General features: G+C 48.2%; 2 protein-coding genes across 5 annotated transcripts in view; one reads left to right on the top strand and one right to left on the bottom strand.

Moving 5' to 3' along the window:
* Positions 1-19,677, top strand: part of l(2)37Cb (DEAH-box helicase 16 lethal (2) 37Cb) — a 551,956-nt gene that overhangs the window by 312,680 nt on the left and 219,599 nt on the right. The window lies entirely within an intron of this gene.
* Positions 1-19,677, bottom strand: part of LOC144116084 (multidrug resistance-associated protein 1-like) — a 194,839-nt gene that overhangs the window by 79,800 nt on the left and 95,362 nt on the right. For all 3 annotated transcript variants that reach the window (XM_077650745.1, XM_077650744.1, XM_077650746.1), the window contains 2 exons: positions 8,855-9,001; positions 3,067-3,160 (listed from right to left, as the gene is read on the bottom strand). In XM_077650745.1, coding sequence (XP_077506871.1) covers positions 3,067-3,160; positions 8,855-9,001 — 241 coding nt within the window. The remainder of the gene's footprint in view (positions 1-3,066; positions 3,161-8,854; positions 9,002-19,677) is intronic.

Here is a 19,677-nt window from a genome sequence, read left to right on the forward strand (position 1 = left end):
GTGTGTGTGTGTGTGTGTGTGTGTGTGTGTGTGTGTGTGTGTGTGTGTGTGTGTGTGTGTGTGTGTGTGTGTGTGTGTGTGTGTGTGTGTGTGTGTGTGTGTGTGTGTGTGTGTGTGTGTGTGTGTGTGTGTGTGTGTGTGTGTGTGTGTGTGTGTGTGTGTGTGTGTGTGTGTGTGTGTGTGTGTGTGTGTGTGTGTGTGTGTGTGTGTGTGTGTGTGTGTGTGTGTGTGTGTGTGTGTGTGTGTGTGTGTGTGTGTGTGTGTGTGTGTGTGTGTGTGTGTGTGTGTGTGTGTGTGTGTGTGTGTGTGTGTGTGTGTGTGTGTGTGTGTGTGTGTGTGTGTGTGTGTGTGTGTGTGTGTGTGTGTGTGTGTGTGTGTGTGTGTGTGTGTGTGTGTGTGTGTGTGTGTGTGTGTGTGTGTGTGTGTGTGTGTGTGTGTGTGTGTGTGTGTGTGTGTGTGTGTGTGTGTGTGTGTGTGTGTGTGTGTGTGTGTGTGTGTGTGTGTGTGTGTGTGTGTGTGTGTGTGTGTGTGTGTGTGTGTGTGTGTGTGTGTGTGTGTGTGTGTGTGTGTGTGTGTGTGTGTGTGTGTGTGTGTGTGTGTGTGTGTGTGTGTGTGTGTGTGTGTGTGTGTGTGTGTGTGTGTGTGTGTGTGTGTGTGTGTGTGTGTGTGTGTGTGTGTGTGTGTGTGTGTGTGTGTGTGTGTGTGTGTGTGTGTGTGTGTGTGTGTGTGTGTGTGTGTGTGTGTGTGTGTGTGTGTGTGTGTGTGTGTGTGTGTGTGTGTGTGTGTGTGTGTGTGTGTGTGTGTGTGTGTGTGTGTGTGTGTGTGTGTGTGTGTGTGTGTGTGTGTGTGTGTGTGTGTGTGTGTGTGTGTGTGTGTGTGTGTGTGTGTGTGTGTGTGTGTGTGTGTGTGTGTGTGTGTGTGTGTGTGTGTGTGTGTGTGTGTGTGTGTGTGTGTGTGTGTGTGTGTGTGTGTGTGAGGTTATCATGGTGCATCGCGGGACCGTCGGGACCAGTTCTTAGTGTTTGGGTGATGCATTCATCACTCCATAAGCTCCGTATGCCACACACCAGTTCACCTTCACCCTCCAGAATCCCATGCACAGGGAAAAAAAAATAAGGGGGACACCTAATTTCATACACCTACATGGTAGTAAAAAGAGAGTAAGCTGCCCTCTCGCGCACCCCCTTTTAAAAAAAGGGAGTGCGAGAGAGGACAGCTTACTCGCTTTTTACTCTCTTCTGTTTAGAGCAGTGTGGTGGCACTGAGAGGGATTAGCAATCGTTGATCTGTTTGCCTAAAGTGACGTCGCTTTCGGTCTGGTGGTGTCACTTCCCTTCGACTAAAGGCAAGGATCCTGTCTGTTGACGTTACTCGACTCCAGCCAATGGGCTAACTTTAGGACCACCATGTATTTTGGCCCATGAGGCTTCTAATGCTGTCGCATTCATTGCGAAAACAAAATTAAATTCACAGAGGCAATAGTAAACTGATCGACGCGTAATAGAGACGCACAACCAATACTGTTAACACACGTTGGTTGAATGACATTGTGTCATCACCTGTGATTTTTTGTTTTAGTTTCTACAGTGAAACACTCCAGCGCTTCTGCCCACTGAGTGAGAATGCAGGCCGATGAATGTGTGGTGGAACAATCCAGGTTGACAGTGATGGCGTGGGGCTTTAGACTGTGCACTACAGGTAGGGCGGACTACGGGTGGCGTAAAACTGCACGTTTGCCTTTTCGAAGCGACAGAGGAGGCACTTGTATTAGTTTTTGTGTCACTTGTCCTGGTATTGGCCTAGTCTCACTGCCCTTATCATATGATACAGTCATATGTAGACCTCAGACGCGCAAGCCATAATGCGTGCCTTATGAGTAAATAAATTGGACGTTTAGAAAAACAAAATAAACCGCGCATCTTTGGTTTTGCTGACGCATGTAGTGGGTGTCGGATCTTAGCTTGTCCAGTAGCCGGCTACTTTTGCGTTGCTGTAAGTGGCTTTGAGACGCCAGGTGCCATACAATCCTGGCATTATGCAAGCAGCTTCTTAATGGCCTTTGCACAGGATATGATCTCGCTACAAACAGCGAAAAGCAATTTTTTCGCTCTGCCTATACAAAGGTTATGTTTGAGTTCGTTTCTGTGAGTCTGTCTAAACCCCCAGTAACAATTCATATAGCTGTGCACACGGTGTGTTGGGGCTAACCGTTGACGTCCATATGCTACAAAGAAGTTCATAACGGAGAGAAAAAACCGTAATGCGAGCTTTTTTGATGCACTGCCCTATCTTGCCAAGACCGCCGCTCGAACCTTCCGTTTGCAGCTTTCGGGAAGAAGCTCAAGATGTCTGAATGCAACACTCTTACAGGAAAGTGTTTTTATCATGTAAAGGTCATGCACTTTACAATGAACATTTACCGTGTAAAGAGCAGCGAAATTGCCGTAAAGCATAACAATAAACGCACACGCAACAGTACAATGGCCGGCGTTATCCTTGTCTTAATGTGAACATTCATGCCAACGAAACACCTGTCGTGAGCTGTCTCGGTGGCTGAATAGTTAAGGTACTCAGCTGCTGACCCGAAACACGCGTATTCGATTCCGGCCATGGTGGTCGCATTACGACGGAGGCGAAATGCTAGAGCACAGTGTATGGATCAATGTCAGAGCACGTTAAAGAATCCCAGGTGGCCGAAATTATATGGAGCCTTCCACTGCGAAGTTCTCATAGCGGCATTCTCTTTGGAACCTTAAACCTATAACCAAAACTGCAACACCTGTTGCAGAATCATCATCCGCACATCGAATGGTAGATTTGTCTGATCGACATATATCATGATCTTGTCCCTTTTTGTGTTCCGCAAGTATTCCCACTTGAAAACATGAACAAACTAGGTCCCAAGCAAACGCTGCTGACATCATGACCTGCATTAATAATAAAAAGCAATCCAAAAGATATATAGTACTTAAACCACTTTCTTACAGTCTCTAGACAGACGCGATTTCTACCACTTTCTACCTTTACTCTTTGCTTTGTGCAGAAATGCGCTAATCGACAGCTCACCTGGCTTCCGGTAAATGTCATAAGAGGCATTGTCCTTGTGTTCTTGATCCATCTCAGTGCAGAATTCCGAGATGCGTCCGAGCCCCAGCGCTACCTGCAGATGTTATTGGCCCATTAGCAACCACACTCGCACAAAGGAAAAGGGCATAAATTATCATCATCAATATCATCGTCATCAGCCGCGGCAGCAGTGGCAGCGGCCGTGGCAGCAGCGGCAGCAACAGCGGCGGCGGCAGCGATGGCACTGGTGGCAGGAGCGGCAGCAGCAACGGTGGCGGCTGAAGCAGCGGTGGCAGTGGCGGCAGCAGTGGCAGCAAGGCAGCAGCGGTGTTAGTGGCGGCAACAGCGGCGGGAGCGGCAGCAGCGGCAGCGGCGGCGGCAGCAGAGGCGGCAGGAGTAGTAGTTGTAGTAGTAGTAGTAGTGCTGTTATCGTAATCTTTGACGTTCCTACGTTTTAATAACCCCTTGACGTAAACTGCAGAGGTATTTTTTTGTCACTCTCATCGGGCTGCTTTTATGTCTGTTACTTTTGGGTCGTGGTTCCGCGGCAGCATGCTGATTGCAGTGGGGAGCTTCGAAGCACTTCTCAAGTGGAGACAGTACGAGGGTTCGACACCAGAGGCAAAAACTGTTAGACTACGTCACTAGCGGTAGCTATATGCGGCCGCGCACTGAGATAAGAAGAGGACGGAGCTTGTCTTTAAGCCGAATAAAAGCGGCCTATCTCCGCCAAGGCGTCAAGAAGCGGGAGCTGAGAAGGTTTGTAGGTTTGGAGTCAAGGGTCGGACGGAATCGCGTCTGGTCGGGATGGTATATGATAATAGTAAGTCGCACCGACCAAAAATTATGATGGAATGACGTCTCGGCTCCCACACGGCAGCCTTGCTCACAAAGAGGCAAACGTTGTAGTGGTGCCTTCTATATACGGCGTATATGCGATCCCAGGCGTCTCGCGTAGATAGGTGGCAAATTTCCGTCATTGCAATTGATAGTATGCGCTGTGGTGCGCATAATCAGCGACTCAAGATAGAGCCGTGATTTCCTGTATTTCTCTTTCGCGACCACACGTGCCTCTGCCCAGTTGATATTGTGGATGGCAGATATTGAATGCTGGGCAAGCGAATTTTGTTCTGCGCGCCAGTTCTTCAGATCATTCATATGTTCACGTAATCTGCGTGCAAAATCTCCTGTTTCGCCGATGCATACTGATGGGCAGTCGGAACATGGGACCTTATAAACAACGCCTGGGAATCTTTTTCTTAACCCCGTCCTTGACATTGACAAGTTGGATTCTCAGTTTTGGAGATCGGAGATCAGCCGTGTGCACACCATATGAACCTAAGTTATGCGCAAGTGCATCACTGATGCCTGGAACTTAAGGGAGTGCCGTTCGCTTTTCCGTGCTTTTGGTTGGCTGCATCCTAGGGCGGTCAGGTTTTCGCTGCATGGAGTCGATGATGTGCACCGGGTAACCACAGATCGTAATATCACGTCGTATATGCTGCGATTCAGCCGCTTGGTCTTCCCACTGGAACATACTTTCATTCGTCGGAGGAGCGATGAGACAACAGAACGTTTTTGACAATCTGGGTGGGTGAATTGACCTATAACTGGGGTAACGGCCGTTATGTGTAGGTTTCCGGTAAACGCTGAAATTTAATCTTGAGGACTGTTGTGACAAGCAGATCCAAAAATGGGAAACGGCCATCGATTTCTTCTTGCACGGTGAACTGTATAGCTGGCACTATGCTGTTCAGTTGTACAATGAAATCTTTGAATGCTTCTCTCTTCAGCACGCAAAAGCAGTCATCAATACAAGTTAGGAAAACTTTGAGAGCAGGCGTGAATGCAGCGACCACGCGGCCTTCGATTTCTTCCATGTTCAGATTTGCGACCGTGACGGAGATTGAAGCTCCCATCGCAGCATCGTGAATCGGCTTGTAAGGGACATTCTCAAAAGTGAAATAGGTGTTTGTCAGGCAGAAACGGAGAAGTCCAGTCAGGTCTGGAACGTCGATAGGGTCCTTTCAGGTAGCAGGTCTGGTACGTCGATAGGGGTCCTTTCACGCAGCGTTGGGTCGGCTTCAAGGGCAGCGGTGCAGACTTTCATGGCAAGGTCCACTGGAAAACTTGTGAAAATGGATTTTGCGCAGAAAGAAACCATTATTTCACCGATTTCCAACTGCAGGTGTCGAAATTCTTCGTTGATGTCCTGGGTGTCACGTATGTGTGTAGGTCTTTTGCTTACGAGAGGGGAGATAACGCGGCGCAAACATTTTGATATATTCTGAAGAAGCGAACGGGTGAAACCTACAGTAGGGCGCAGCGGGACTTCAGGCTTAGAAATCTTCGGGAGTCCGTAGATCGCAGGGGTTGAGCCAATGAGGCATAGCAGGTAGTAATAGAGGGAACGTTGCTGCGGTGGAACCATCCGAAAGACATCGGCCGGTGCTTGTTGCAGTTCCTTCTGAACTTTACCGTGTGATCCGGAGCAAGTTTGGCGTAAGTGCCCTCTTCTTCCAAGAGAAGAAGCATTTTTTCCGTGTACTTGCTTCTATCGAGCAGCAGAGTTGCTTTCCCTTTGTCGACCGGGAGTACCACGATGTCCGGATTAGTGCGAAAGCTCGTGACCGCTTGTTTTTCTTGACGTGTCAGTGACGAAATCGTGAGATGCAAAGGTAACTTCGACAGAACGCCGACAAGGCGTGTAGGTGCTTCCGCTCGGCGCGACGGGTCAACCTGGGCGAGAGCCTTTTCCGCCGCACATATAATCTTTCTTGTGTCGAGGGCCGGACCCATGTTTATATTTAGGCCCAGGCTCAAGATCGACATTTCCGCCTTGTTCGGTCGTTAAGATGACAGGTTCCGTACGAACCTTTTTGGGGCGTCCAGGGACCTGTCTCTTCAGCGTCGCATTAGCCTTTCCAGTTTGTTTTCATGAGCATGCTCAGCTTTTCCAGAACGGAGGCCAGCTCGCAAAATTTGCGTAATTTGCGGGGGTAATCCTCGGGACAGTTGAATTCCAGTCGTCGAAGTGCGAACAACGTATTATTTTCCAGTTCCCTGGTTGTGTCCTTACACAAAAGAATTCTGGCCTGTTGAAGCTGTCGCTCCGCCTTAGAGACTACAGATAGTCCGCACTTTGTAGAAACCGGCCTCTGCAGCGTCAATGAACGAGGAATTAAGCTTCGGGCTTTGCAGGCGAGGTTGAATTTGAGGTGCCCCTTGGATCGAGCAATCCGAGTTGTCAAAAAAAAAAGAAACGTCGTGTCTCAGTGATGATGGCCTGATCATACGTGTGGCGAAAATGCTTGTAGTCAAGGGTCTGACGGAATCCCATTTGGTCGGGATGGTATATGATATTAGTAAGTCGCACCAAGCAAAAATTATGATGGAAGGACGTTTCGGATTCTATGGCGGGTGTCCATCACTCTGTTTGCATCCAAAAGTTTCAGTCATCGATGACAACATAGTACTTCACTCGACAAAATTCTCATAATACGCCCATGTTCAGGGGTATTGGCCGCCGAATTTCCCAATTGTTATGCGCGGCCACGCAAAAAATAGGGAGATGATCTTCATGAATGGCTATTCCTTATGGCATTCCATCTGGGAACGATACAGATAAGCAGGTAGAGATAATAACGACTCCTCTTGTACTTTAGGGTAACGAAGAAACGCCATGCACACCAAAGGTGTTACACCGGGATGTTTCGCGCCTGTTTGGCGTTTTTCACGCGTAACTGAAGACACAGCGATGGATAATTTGGAAAGCGGGTGCCCAACAAAAGTCATATGAAATAGAACAGTGCACAGACGGCCACTTCCATTTTGATGTTACCAACATTCTCATTATCATGTCAAATCCAGCTAAACTTGCTAGTCAGTCAAGCACTTATTTTAATTAGAGGATTGACTGCGAAAATCAAATCTAACTTTGTGTCCGCCTTCTCATCAACCTTATGTGCAAGAAGTGCATTTGTCTTGTACTCATCATTTCTTGTTAAAAAATCGCACTACCCAATTTAGACCACCCTGCGTAGGCCTCGAGTACTAAATGTGACTGTTTCTCTTACATTTATATCAAGGGGCACAACTATTCTTCAGTGTGTTAGGTGCTATAAATAACGTCGCAAACAATAAGCAAGTGTTGCGTCAAGTGCTTTTCCGCCAGGGCGTGTCAACAGCCTAACCTCCTGAACGCTGTTTAAGGTATATGTGAAAACTAGTGAGCCGCCGAAGCTTCTGCTTCATATAAAATAGCTGCCTCTCTCTCTCTCCCCGGCATCCTTCCTCTCCCCATACTTATGCTTGTTTTCATCACTCTAAGTCAAAATATTTTCTCAAGGTCATAAAGATGGTTTGGTTTATGGGGGTTTAACGTCCCAAAGCGACTCAGGCTATGAGAGACGCCGTAGTGAAGGGCTGCGGAGATTTCGACCACCTGGGGTTCTTTAACGTGCACTGACATCGCACAGTACACTCAAGGTCATAAAGAGTAAGAACGGCTCGATATCGACGGCTACAGGTCAAAAGACACGGACAGAAACTGTAAATGTCTGTACCAACGCTTTTACTTAGCGCCGCTGGATATTTCGAATTGCCGCGGTGTTTTCTAATCATTGCTTTAATCGCCTGAATAGCTATGGCCGTCAGAACAAGTCGGTCCGAAGGCAGAAAGCATTCTACAAGTCACACTATCCAGAGCGTAGGAAGAGAAGTCCACCAGTATCAACATGTTCGAGCAGCACCTCATCGCACTGAGTAATTTTTTCTCACAATTACATGTGGAAATACCTCCACTGACTTACGCGGCGTTCGCTATTGGCAGGTAGCTGATGGCATCATTTGTTGACGTCCAGGATATGTGGGTATGACCAATGGGGATTGTCCTTTCTATGGCAGCCGGTGTTGGGCCCTCCACTTCGTCTGCACTCTTGGGCTACTGATTTTTCTGCTTTCTCGGAGTTCCGTCTCTATAGCTCAACCTCAGAAGGGGTGTTCCCAGAAAGAACTCTCAGCATTGATGAAGTACGCGGACGGTTTCATCCTTAGTTATGAGTCGGGCTGTGAGCTACGATATTTCGGCCACAGAAAAAAAACGGTGAATCTAACGTGCACATAATGCTCCTTTTTCACAGGTTTTGATTGTTTTTTGTGGCTGCAGGGAAAAAATTATGGCACAGTTAAAAATGCTGACAATGTACACTCAGCCACCAGTTGGGCAGACATACTTTTTTCACGAAGAACGTAACATCGAGACAGCACGCAGAAAAGAGGAGAACAGAACGGGTGCTGGGGATGCAGCGCCCCTCCTGTTCTAGCCTTTCACCTGTGCTGTCTAAATGGTACGTTTTTAGTTCATACAATTAGAAATGTCAACTCTTAAACACGGGAATGTTAACTCATACGCGCCACCAACGCAAACTTCCGATTAGTTAACAATCGGTTTTCTGAAAGTAAAGAGAGCAAAATGAAGGCATGCAGGAGAAAATAGGAGACAAGCGCTGCGTCCAGCGCTTCTCCACTGTGTTCCTTCGTTCTGTGCTCTTCACTTCCATATGGATTAACAACATGCCAAAGCCACTACTCTGGCAAACATTCAGCGCAGACTATGTAACGTGAATGATCTCAGACCAGTCAGGCAGTGATGAAATGTTTCCATTCGTAAATAATCCCCAACAGAAAGAGCGAAATTATGAGACTGAAATATTTAGGCCTACGTGGAACACAAATTACTACAGTGGACTGCATCATTTCTTCCACAACGCACATAATTGGGACATACCTGACGTCCATTTCTGAAGATCAGCGCTGTTGAGCTGAGCGTCAGGTCGGTCACGTAGAGCAGGTATATGCAGGAGAAGGACAGCTGTGGGCTCAGAGCGATGCTAGGCTCAAAGAAGTACAGCGTCAAGAATAGGATAATGGTCAGCTGAAAGAAGCACCAGTGTTCTCTTCAGTAATGGCGGTTTTTCTCTACAAAAATTTTTTTACACAGTGAATAAATTGTTCATAAGGTTTTCTTCAATAGAATTTACAGACAATACAATCTGCTCGACGAACACCGAGCACGCTGGTTTCTTTCGCCGCCGCAGAGTCATTCAGTCCATTGTGGGCGCATGTCAGCACAAATAAACAGCTTCCTTTTTAGAAGAGGTTTTATCTGTCTTCCTCACTCCTCGGACTGCCGTCACCACAACGTGACAATACAAATCTTATAGGCAGTCCACAGTCAATCTTTAGACTTATGGGTATACACTTTGAGCACACTTTTGTGTATAGACAGTCTGTGGACGATGAATAGACAAATTGAATTATCTATTCGAAGGCACTAGAGCGAATAAAAATTTATAGAAGTCTATAAACAATTTTATAATGCTTCCGAACAGCCTGCTTGAAAACAACAGGCAAAAACCACGAATGCTGTGTACACTGGGTGCTAAACGCATAGTTTTCTATTTGCAATTATTATTATTCTTTGTTGTAACCCTTACGACTCGATTAATTTGGTTCAAAGATTTTGATGCCTACTTAGATACATATGGCGTTACAGAAGTAGAAATTCTTGGCGATCTATGATTGCCCTACCGCATTGGCTCAGTGGCTCTGGCGTTACGCTGCTGAAAGAAAGATCACAATACGGAATTTCATCAGCGGAGGCCACTTGGAGATGAAGGCAGGTTGCAAAAACAATCGCTTTTTCGTATCACTACGTACTCTTCGTCCCGCGTGGACCACCGTTTCAAAGTTGGCGTTCCAAGCTGCAGGACTCTTTTTTTCTGATTCATTTGTTCTAAAGACTAGCACGCACTGGAACCACCTTCCCGCCTCCGTTGTGTCCATCAGTGCACCTGATGCTTTCAAGTCTGCTGTGTACAATCACCTTAATTATTCTGCCTTTTACGCATGTATTTTTTAGTCACCCACTCCTACCCGCAACTCGGATCATCCCTGATAGTAATCAAAAGGCATATAATGGGCTGTGCGATTTCAGTGGACGTTTAGGAACCCCAGGAAATGAAAACCTGGAGCGATGCACACCACATTTAGCGCAATCCAGCTTCGTGATTTAAACCACACATAAAATAACCTATCATTGAAAGAAAATAAGCAAATAACGCGGTTAAATGGAGGTATATGGGAGACGCCTTTGGCCTGCAGTGATGATGCATATCATGCACCAATACATGTCCTCCAATATACAGCTTACTCGTAGCTCGTGACTTCTAATGGTGTCAATGATGGGGAGATGGCTTTTCGAATTGGCTGTTTAACGCCGCCGTCTTTTGCATCTCGAAGGAAGAGTATGACGCGGGAAGTACCCGAGCTCGCGCCTGAAGTCACCGCGTAATCATGAAAGCTTTAGACAATGGGCACCTACTCTCCGCTACCGCACCATTTCAACGAGGTGCCATTTTCGGTTGCATTGACGTAGGGTATAGAAATGTAGGCGCTATATCTTCTATGGCCTGAGGCGCACGAGCGGAGTTGCAAAGCGGAAGTTTGTTCGACGGCATCCCGGTGAAGCTGAAGCTACTGGGTTCGCACCTCGCCGGATGTTTCTTCGTGCCCACGTTTCTTGAAGGAAGGAGCAGTAGGAAAACAGGCTTCGACATATTTTTAGCATAGGAAAGTTGAGGTAGCCTCAAAGTAAGCGTTAGCAGTCTGCGTGACGCCGGCGCCAGCACACGCTGCACACAAAGCCTGATGGCAAGACCAGTGCGGAAAGGTGCGCAATCGGAGGGGCATACATTTTCGAAGATGCACTAAACACGAGTAGGCAAGAAAAGGAACGACGCGACGCAAGCGCTTAAATTCCAGCCACTAAAAATCTTATGAAACGATAACAGTATGTTACCTCGCTGCGAAAACTGGCATAAGCTTTAGACTGCTAACGTTCCTGTAGAGGAATATTTGCTTTCCCCACGTGGGCGTTACGCAGAATAAATAACTTATTCATTCTACTCGGTGCGAGTTAGTACCAACATTGCGTTTCATACAATGACAAAGCGTACTGATGAACAAATGAAGTCATACCGGAAATGCTATAGCTAAAGTGACATTCTGCAGTTCCTCTGTTGTCAGTCGAACCGGCTTATTGCCGATGCGATCGATGCGACCGCGAGCGGGTGACCGGCGGGCGGTGGCAGGATAATACAGAAGTATGCCCATGCCCCTCTTTTGCGGGTACGGCTTTAGCTCCTGCACACTCCATTTAAGAGCATTCATACGTAGAAGACGCTGCGTTTTGTCGCGCGACGGGAAGATGTCCCATGTTCCTTCAAACCTGTTCACATTGCATGCTTGTGACACAAATTACCGTTTTTAGAGCAATAAAATGACATAACGCAATGTTTTGTAGAACAGTGAGGTCACTAATTATTTTAAGGGCTTTCTTTCTGTACCTAAGAAAAGCGGCAGAAGGAGATAAGACAGGACCGACCGCGATACAGTCGGAAGCTGGTTAACGAACGCTGAGTGTCTTTTAGCTGCTGTCTGAGTAACAGACGCCCTTATTCATGCCGACATGCATCAGCCACCTTACTGGCACGCGTCCGTTCTGTTTGTATTTGGACTTGAAAGGGACTGTTTGTCACAGGAAATGCGTTGATGACTTATGGCTGAACGGTAAAGGCGTGCGAAAGGTGTGGGTGCAGCTATTCAGGGTGTGCACTAAGAAAGCATTCGCCAAACCGAATGTTTGCGTTCCTTCATAACGCACAATTGATATGCCCGGCTGTTCACTGCGCACTATCTGCATGTAGGCACTGCAGCGGTTGTCTAAATGGCGTTGGCAATCCTGTGCCTGAATAATAGCGATTTAAAGGCAGTCTGTGGCTCTAATAAATTTGAGCGGTTTCCCTTTATACAGCCTTTCATCTGCTTGCTTGCAAACCTCTCCAAAGGAGGTCAGCTAGCTCCTCACCCCTTTCGTTACCGAAGACGAGCTGGGCTCGAACCACGCAGTTTGTGCAGCTCCCCGTGAAGACAACCTCGACACATCGTCACTCGCGCATGTTCCAATCCCTTAGCGAAGACGAGCCTGGGTGTCCTAGATTTTAGAATATACGCCGGCTTCAGCATATGATATTTCAGAAAAAAAAGCAAGCTCGCTAGGCCGGCAAATCGGACAGAAAATAATCTGAATGCTAAAACAGACAACTAGATATGGGTGACCTGCAATGCAGTTTGGCGATACCCGTGTCTCCATCTAGTGGTATGAGCGCTGAGTCAAGAGTGAATTAGAGCTTACTTCTCCATCTTAAATGGTCTCTTTGGAGTCCAGTGAAACATCATCTGCCACAGATCCGAAGCGGCATCAGAATAAGCGCCGGCACTGTTGCCTAACAGACACAGTCGCGGAGAGGACACAGGCGAGAAAAGATCGCTGCCCGTAGAGACGGTGGGAAATTTCACCGGACTTTTAAGGCCGCTGTACGATCGTTTAGGTGTTTAACCTTGGGCAGATGCGCCTTCTGCAACGGCTTTGACAAAGACTTTGGATTTTCGGTAGATGTGCAAGATTTGTTTTACTCTGCACCTCAAGACCAGCTTTTGTTGGCTGTAAAGGAATGCATAGAAGCAAACGGCGACGTGTCTTTCCAGAATTCTTCAGGACTGTCGGTTGATATTTTTTTCGCTCTATTACAATTTTACCTAAGTGCTACTTTTGTACATTTTGACAACCTGCCTTATTTTGCAGTTCAACGGTGTGTACACAGGGTCCTGCGTGGCCCCTACCCTTTGCGATATATTTTGAACAAAGGTTGATCAATCTTTAGATACTCTTCTATAGAGGAGGAGTGGTTTTAAAGGTTTTTAGGCATGTGGACGATTTTTCAGTGCTCTTAAAAAAAGGAGACGTCATTCACCTACTCCTCTACAGTAGGCGAAGTTTTAAATGCTTTGGACAAACATGGTCTTCGGCTCGCTTTTACGCATGAACTACCCGACACTAATGTTTTACAGTTTTCAGATTTGAAAATAACCTTCCTGGAAAAACGCCTGCTGGGGCTATTACCCGCGTGCAAAAAAGATCTTTTGCCTTTTGATTCTAAGCATTCCAAGACTGTAAAAAGAGCAATAGCGTCGCATTGCCTGGAGCCCTCTCTCAAGAAATCGTGCCCGCATCAGTTGCGAGATAGCTTTCACAATCAGATGAGCCAACTTTCGGTGGCTGGGTTCCCCTGCTCTGTGTTGGTTGCTGTTTGCGAGACCCTCCTTCAAAAACTTAAACACGAAACCCGAAGAAATACCGGAGAAGATCGTTTCAGGACACAGAAGCCGCTAGTTGTGCCTTATGTACACAAGACCTCGTACAACTTGAGGAAAGTGGCCAACAGGTACGGCGTGGGTGTCGTTGTTTCGGCTCCCAACAAGCTGGAAAAGTTGTGCCCCGAATCTTCAACTGCCGGAAGCAGGGTTGCCAGATAAAGCACGGCACTGTTTATCAAGTGTTCCGTAGGAGTGGTCTACGCTATCCCCTTAACTTGTGGGAAGTGTTACGTTGGTCAGACTGGCCGCTGCATCAACGAGCGTTTGGGGGACCAGCCCGAAATTTGTCGGACTTAAAAGATAAGTACGCTCATTTGGTTTGCGCACGTAATGAGCTGCGACGGGTGCGAGGCGTGTTTGTAAGAGACGAAAATTCTTGGCAAGAGTATAGATAAGACTGCGCGTATGAGCCTGGAGGCTTTCTACATAAATAAATTTGGCTGTAGGTGCATCATTACTCCTTCTTTATCTCTTTTTGCCTCAGAGTTTAACTTTTTAGTTTCAGTTATGCGATTTTTCTTTTTCTTGTGTGATTTTTGGCTGCCTGCCCGTTTCTGCGAAGCGATGTTGCTTTGGTTCATCTCCTCCTCCTTGTCACCCTTCTCTCCCCTCGAAGATTCACCGTATATAAGCTGCATCCTGGCTTCAATAAAAATTCAGTTGTGAGTAAAATAGCACTTGTGTCGCGTCGTCGTTCGTCCTTGTGGTTTGCATGGTTTTGGCGCTAGGTTTTCTTTAATTCAAGTATGCACCAACTAGCCCAAAAAGAGGTGTTAGTGCAACGGGTAAGTTGGCACGAAGTGCTTTTGCGTGTTGACGTGTTTAGTGACTCGATGGAGTAGTGTATATCTGCGTTGCGCTCGTCTACACTCGCATTAGAGCACGCGTAATGTAAACATAGCGTTTTCCTCAAAGTATTAGGATTGACCGGTGCAGTAACCAGTCGCGGGATGTGTGTGTGTGTGTGTAGGGGGGGGTAGCGGTAATCATCATCATCATCATCAGCTCGACTACGCCCACTGCAGAGCAAATACCTCTCTCATGTTTCTCCAAATAAAGTGCCCTTTGCCACCTGCGGCCACCGTGTCCTCGCAGGCTTCTTAATATAATCCGCCCACCTGACTTTCTGCCGCCCCCTGCTACATTTGCCTTCTCTTGGACACGGTTAAAGAATGCAACGCGAAAATAAAAGGACAAACGAAGGAGTAAACAGGACTGGCGCTCCCCTGTCCACTTCTTCACCTGTCCACATAACTTTTGGGTGGGTGTTTTCTTGTTTGTACTGATGCATAAGGCATTGTTATGCATGGATTACCACCTGCTTTTCTCCTACGACGGCAAAATAATTTATATTCACATTTCTTTCCCGTGATGTATAGGTTTTGGTTTCAGCAGCCCAATAAGGACTGTGACGTCAACGTGTGCTTACAGGTCACGTGAGATATGAAAAAACAAATATAATCGCTGCTTCCACATTTGTTGTCATTTCGGCTCTTGAGGAAAGCTGCCTTCAGTACTGAAGTAAATAAAAACGATTATATGGACGTTTTTCTATGCCTCACATGACAAAAAAGCACTCTTTAACGGCACAGCCATCGCTCGGCGGTTGAAACCAAAACCGAAACAGCAGGACAAAAGAATTCGATTACAAATTATTTATGGGTCGTAGACGATTATCACACGGTGATTCATACGTAGTAGTGTCTTCGGCATCATTATAGAAAAAAATGACACCAAAATTACGAGTTCTACTACTTGAACTTTACACCTATCATTTATATTCAATAGCTCGCTGCGTTGTCCTTAACTTAAGCTGAACCCTCCACGTTTCTGCCCCATAGGCGAGTTCCGCCAAGTTACAGCTGTTGTATACTTCTGTATTGAGGGATATTGGTAAACTTCCACTCATGATCTGCGAGAACCGGCCATATGCGCTCCACCCCATTCTTATTCTAGTTATTTCCCACTCATGAGCCGGATCAGCGGTCACTACCTGCCATAAGTAGACGCACTTACTTGCCATTTCCAACACCTCGATACCAATTATGAACTGCTGCTCCCTTGCGAGACTGCCAATACCTGTTGTTTCTCGAACAACAATGGGGTAGTTGCGGTGCACGAAGCGGGACGAGCGGTCAAGCACAACGACGAGTCCATGGCTGCCTATGCGTCTCTTTCCTGGTCGGCAACTTCATACCCTTAAAGGAGTTCAGTACGTTCCACGGCGATAATGCATCTGGTTTTTTTTATGTCGACTAAAGACTTTGATCTTCGCTAAAACCAGGGACTAGATGATGACTAGCTATTAAGCAATAATACATAGATTGATTTGCTAAGGTATGTGCGGTTTATTTTCTTCTATCACGTTTATATAGCGAAATCCAAGGCGTCAGGTGTGCAGCGAGTTGTCGGAGAATCAATCAATCAATCAATCAATCAATACATCAATCAATCAATCAATCATTTTGCATGTTCCTCCCGACCCGGAGTTTAATGCCTTGGCAGCTGCCACATCGTCCTCCCCAAGCAACTCACAACGATGCCGCTTCCCGCGTCCGCCACCGTTGCTAAAGGCGGGCTATAAGACAGTCTTCAGGCCCCGCTCGGGCCTCAACTTTGCCACCCAAGTCGTTCACACCGCAGCCCGCGGCCTGGCCGCGGCGTGTGGTCTCACGTCCTGCACTTTTATTTGCAGGCGGCATGTCACCTCAGCTACCGTTCCAATGCGCTGGCCATCAGCACGCCGTAGGCGCCCATCACGAGCCAAAACCAGCGCTTGACTTAGCTGTACACAGTGGTAAGGGCCACACAGTTCTAGCGTGTGTAGCTGCCCTTGATGACTGTTGTAAAGAGGTCATACACGGCTTTCATGATGGCATCACCCCCTCTCCCCAAGATTGGCTCCAATATCTCCGCATTCCGGGATATCAAATCCTTAATGTTCGCCGCCTCGGAACTTCCAACACCACTTTAGTTACGTTCACGGGCCGTCGTGTCACATGCTACATGTACTTCGGTTTCGAGACCCACTGCAGGCCCTTCCGTTCCCTGCAGCAGGTGTGCACGATCTGCCGACAACGCGATGACCGTCGAGACAAGTGCCCAGGCCTAAAGACCCCGCTGTATTCGCTATGCAGCCCCGATAACAACCACGAACATCAGCAATATGAGCCACGCTGTGTTCTTTGCGATGGTGAACATCCGACCGGCTCCCCCGCCTGCAGAAGAATGGCGGTTTGACCTAGTTGGATGTAGTTCATCTTGAAAACAAATACCAGCGCACAAGGACGAATGGGAAAGAAGAAGGTTAGACACTACAAGCGCTGTCTCGCAACTAAGCATTCTTGTCCTTGAACACTCATACCGCGTATATTGAGGCCGATGTAGCCGGGTTAGAAAGGTGTCCGACGAAAAAATAGAGGCCGATAAAAATAAAACCTGTTGCAGATGAATGGCGATTTGGGCTAATTGGACGTAGTTTATCTTTAAAATAAAAATCAACGCACACAGACAGAGGACAAAGAAAATAGGTGGACACTTTTGACCTGACACTTTTCTTGGTCTGACACCTGTCTAACCCGGCAACATTGGCCTCACTTCACGCGGTATCCGTGTGCCGGGACAATAAAGCTCAGCGGCGAGACAGTGTCTAGCCTTCTTTGTCCTTCGCCCGTGAGCGCGGGTTTTTGTTTTCAAGATGAACCCATACCTGCACGCGCCTATGCGCCGCCCGGTACTGCTGGGCCTACTTGGCCTCTACGTCTCCAATTAGTTCGTCAGAGGCGCAAGCACTTGTGACACACAGCCCTCCTGTTTCCTCCCCTGCCCAACTACAGGGCACTCAGCCCATCCGTCCTCAGGTCTCCCTAACTCCTACTACTCAAAAAAGTTGCTCTCAGGCCCGCTAGTCGCCGACCTCTCGCTACACGCCTCGCTCTACTCAGAGAGCTGCTCTACCTCGTCAGGACCCGCCCTCCATTTGTCGTATCTTGGGGCAGCTTCTGCACTCACACCAGCTTCCTCTTCGACGCCCCACCTCTCCAAGCTCCAGACCGAACTCGACGACCTCTGCCATGTCGTGTCCGACCTTGCGAACCATGCGGCCGAAATACGTCGCGATATTCAAAGCCCTCTTGCGCCATCCTTCCCACCGCCGCCTGTCACGCCTTTCATGGAGCCGTGGAGCCTGGATTACTCCTGGTCATCGAAACGCTCACTCATGGCTAACAGGACCTCTCCGCCAACTTGACCTAGCTGCAGCATCTAGTTGCCTCCTCCCACACCACGAATCAGGCTCTGGCAGAACGCCATACGCGTCTGGGTTTCTCCCTACCTCGGCTGCCAGCCGCAACCACCAGAGTTATGGATCGCGTGGCGGCCCTGCCCCGTAACCTTTCTCGCCCAGCCCACCGCTCCGACCGAAAGCCTTTGACGGTCTTGAAATGGAACTGTTGAGGCTATCATCGCAAACTCGCCTGCCTGCTACAGCTTATGACCACTGCTTTGCCTCCGTCAGCCATCATCGCCCTTCAGGAACCCTGCTGTTAGCCTCTCCTCCCCGGATATGCGTGTTGCATGTCGTCAGGTCCCAGCCGCTCTGGAGTGCATATGGGCAAACAAATTGCGCGCGTGACTCACGCCATCAACGGAACCACCCCCTACCATATCCTGCTGGAACTGATCCCGCCATCTAGACAGATTCCTAGTGTATTTGTGCTCGCATTGAACAGCCCTCCTGGTTCCAGCTCTGAACCTTTCTGTTGCGACTTTTATCACGCCTCTCGCCTCGCACGCCGCACTCTCCTCTTAGCGGTCTGTGACTTTAACGGGGCCCACCATGCATGGGGCTATATCCGGCCCACGGCCAATGGCACGCCACTCTACACGCTGATACAATCGCGTAGCTTCTCCTAGCTCACTGATCCCTGGTAAGGACCTTCTGGTCAGCAGGCACTTTGCCTTCCGAGTAGCGCCACGCCGACGTTACTTTCATGCCGAAACCTGGCGAACTACTCGACCTGTATAAGCTCGCCCTATCTCTTTTACCTCGCACATTGGTAAGCTCCTTTAATATGCCATTCTGGGACGTCTCTAACCACATCCTGACTCGCGCTTTTTCCTCCCACATACTCAATACTGCTTCCGTAGGCATCTTTTCACAAACGATGCCCTCCTCCAACTTTGCCACAATATTCTCGAACACCTCACCCCATCATTCACAAGGAGATCCTGGCACTTGATCTCCATGCCGCCTGTGACAGCGTCTCGCACGTCACTATCTAATGCGGTCTAGCTTCTACTTAATGTGGCCCCCGTACGATCGCGTATAGGCCTTCCTCGTTGACCGCACCGCTACAGTCGGCCACGGAAAACTTCGGTCCCCGCCCTTCCCCCTACTCGTCCGCTGCACCACACAGGATGCTGTCTTATTCCGCTCCTTTTGATTATCTCCGTTCATCATCTATTATCTTATCTTATTACCTTATATTATCTTATTATCTCATCTTATCTTATTATCTTATCTTATTTTATTATCTTATTTCAACATCTCGGCTCCTTTTGCCGGTCTCTCGGCAGTCCTCTCCGACATCCCTGACCTTCCGCAAGTGATTTACGCGGATGATATCACTCTTTGGTCAAACGCCGGTTTGGCGGGCCACATTCAATCCAGCCTACAGGGCGGCCTCGACACCATCACATCCTACGCAGCCTCCTGCGGCGTGACCCTTTCCCCGTCTAAATTCCAACTCCTTGTGCGCGGCCAGTCCGTACCCCTGCCACCCCCACCTGCATAGTTCTGTTCCTCCATGGCACCACTATTCCAACAGTCACTTCGCTTCGCGGCTTATGCCTCCACCTCCAAGCTGACGGACGTGGCGGTTTCTCTAAAAACGGCCTTCCTGCACAGGTCATGCAGCTTTTCGGCCTTGTTTGCAGTATCCTTACATCGTCGTGCGGGCCTCGCGAAAGCCCGCGCTCTGCGCTTCGTCCAAGTGCTCTTACTGAACCACTTCCAGGGTGTTGTCCCTTACCTAGTCCTTACTCTTTCACACCACGGCAGAGTCGATACCTTAATTCGCCGAATCTACAAGAGTCAGGCCTACCACCGACCACCCCTAGCTTGCCACTTCTTGCACTCGGCCTTCATAACAGTTCGAATGAGGTGGTCAAAGGCCATACCCACGCGCAACTACAAAGCCTGATTTTGTCCCCCTCCGGTCGGGCCCTCCTGGGCTGCCTCGACATTCATCAACTGTTCGTTCACTCCCTACAACCAAACTCTCTGCCTCGGTCAGTACAAACTTTCTCTAAAATAAATCCGATCCCACGCCA

Source organism: Amblyomma americanum, chromosome 1, assembly GCF_052857255.1.
Source record: "Amblyomma americanum isolate KBUSLIRL-KWMA chromosome 1, ASM5285725v1, whole genome shotgun sequence".
Lineage (NCBI taxonomy): Eukaryota > Metazoa > Arthropoda > Arachnida > Ixodida > Ixodidae > Amblyomma > Amblyomma americanum.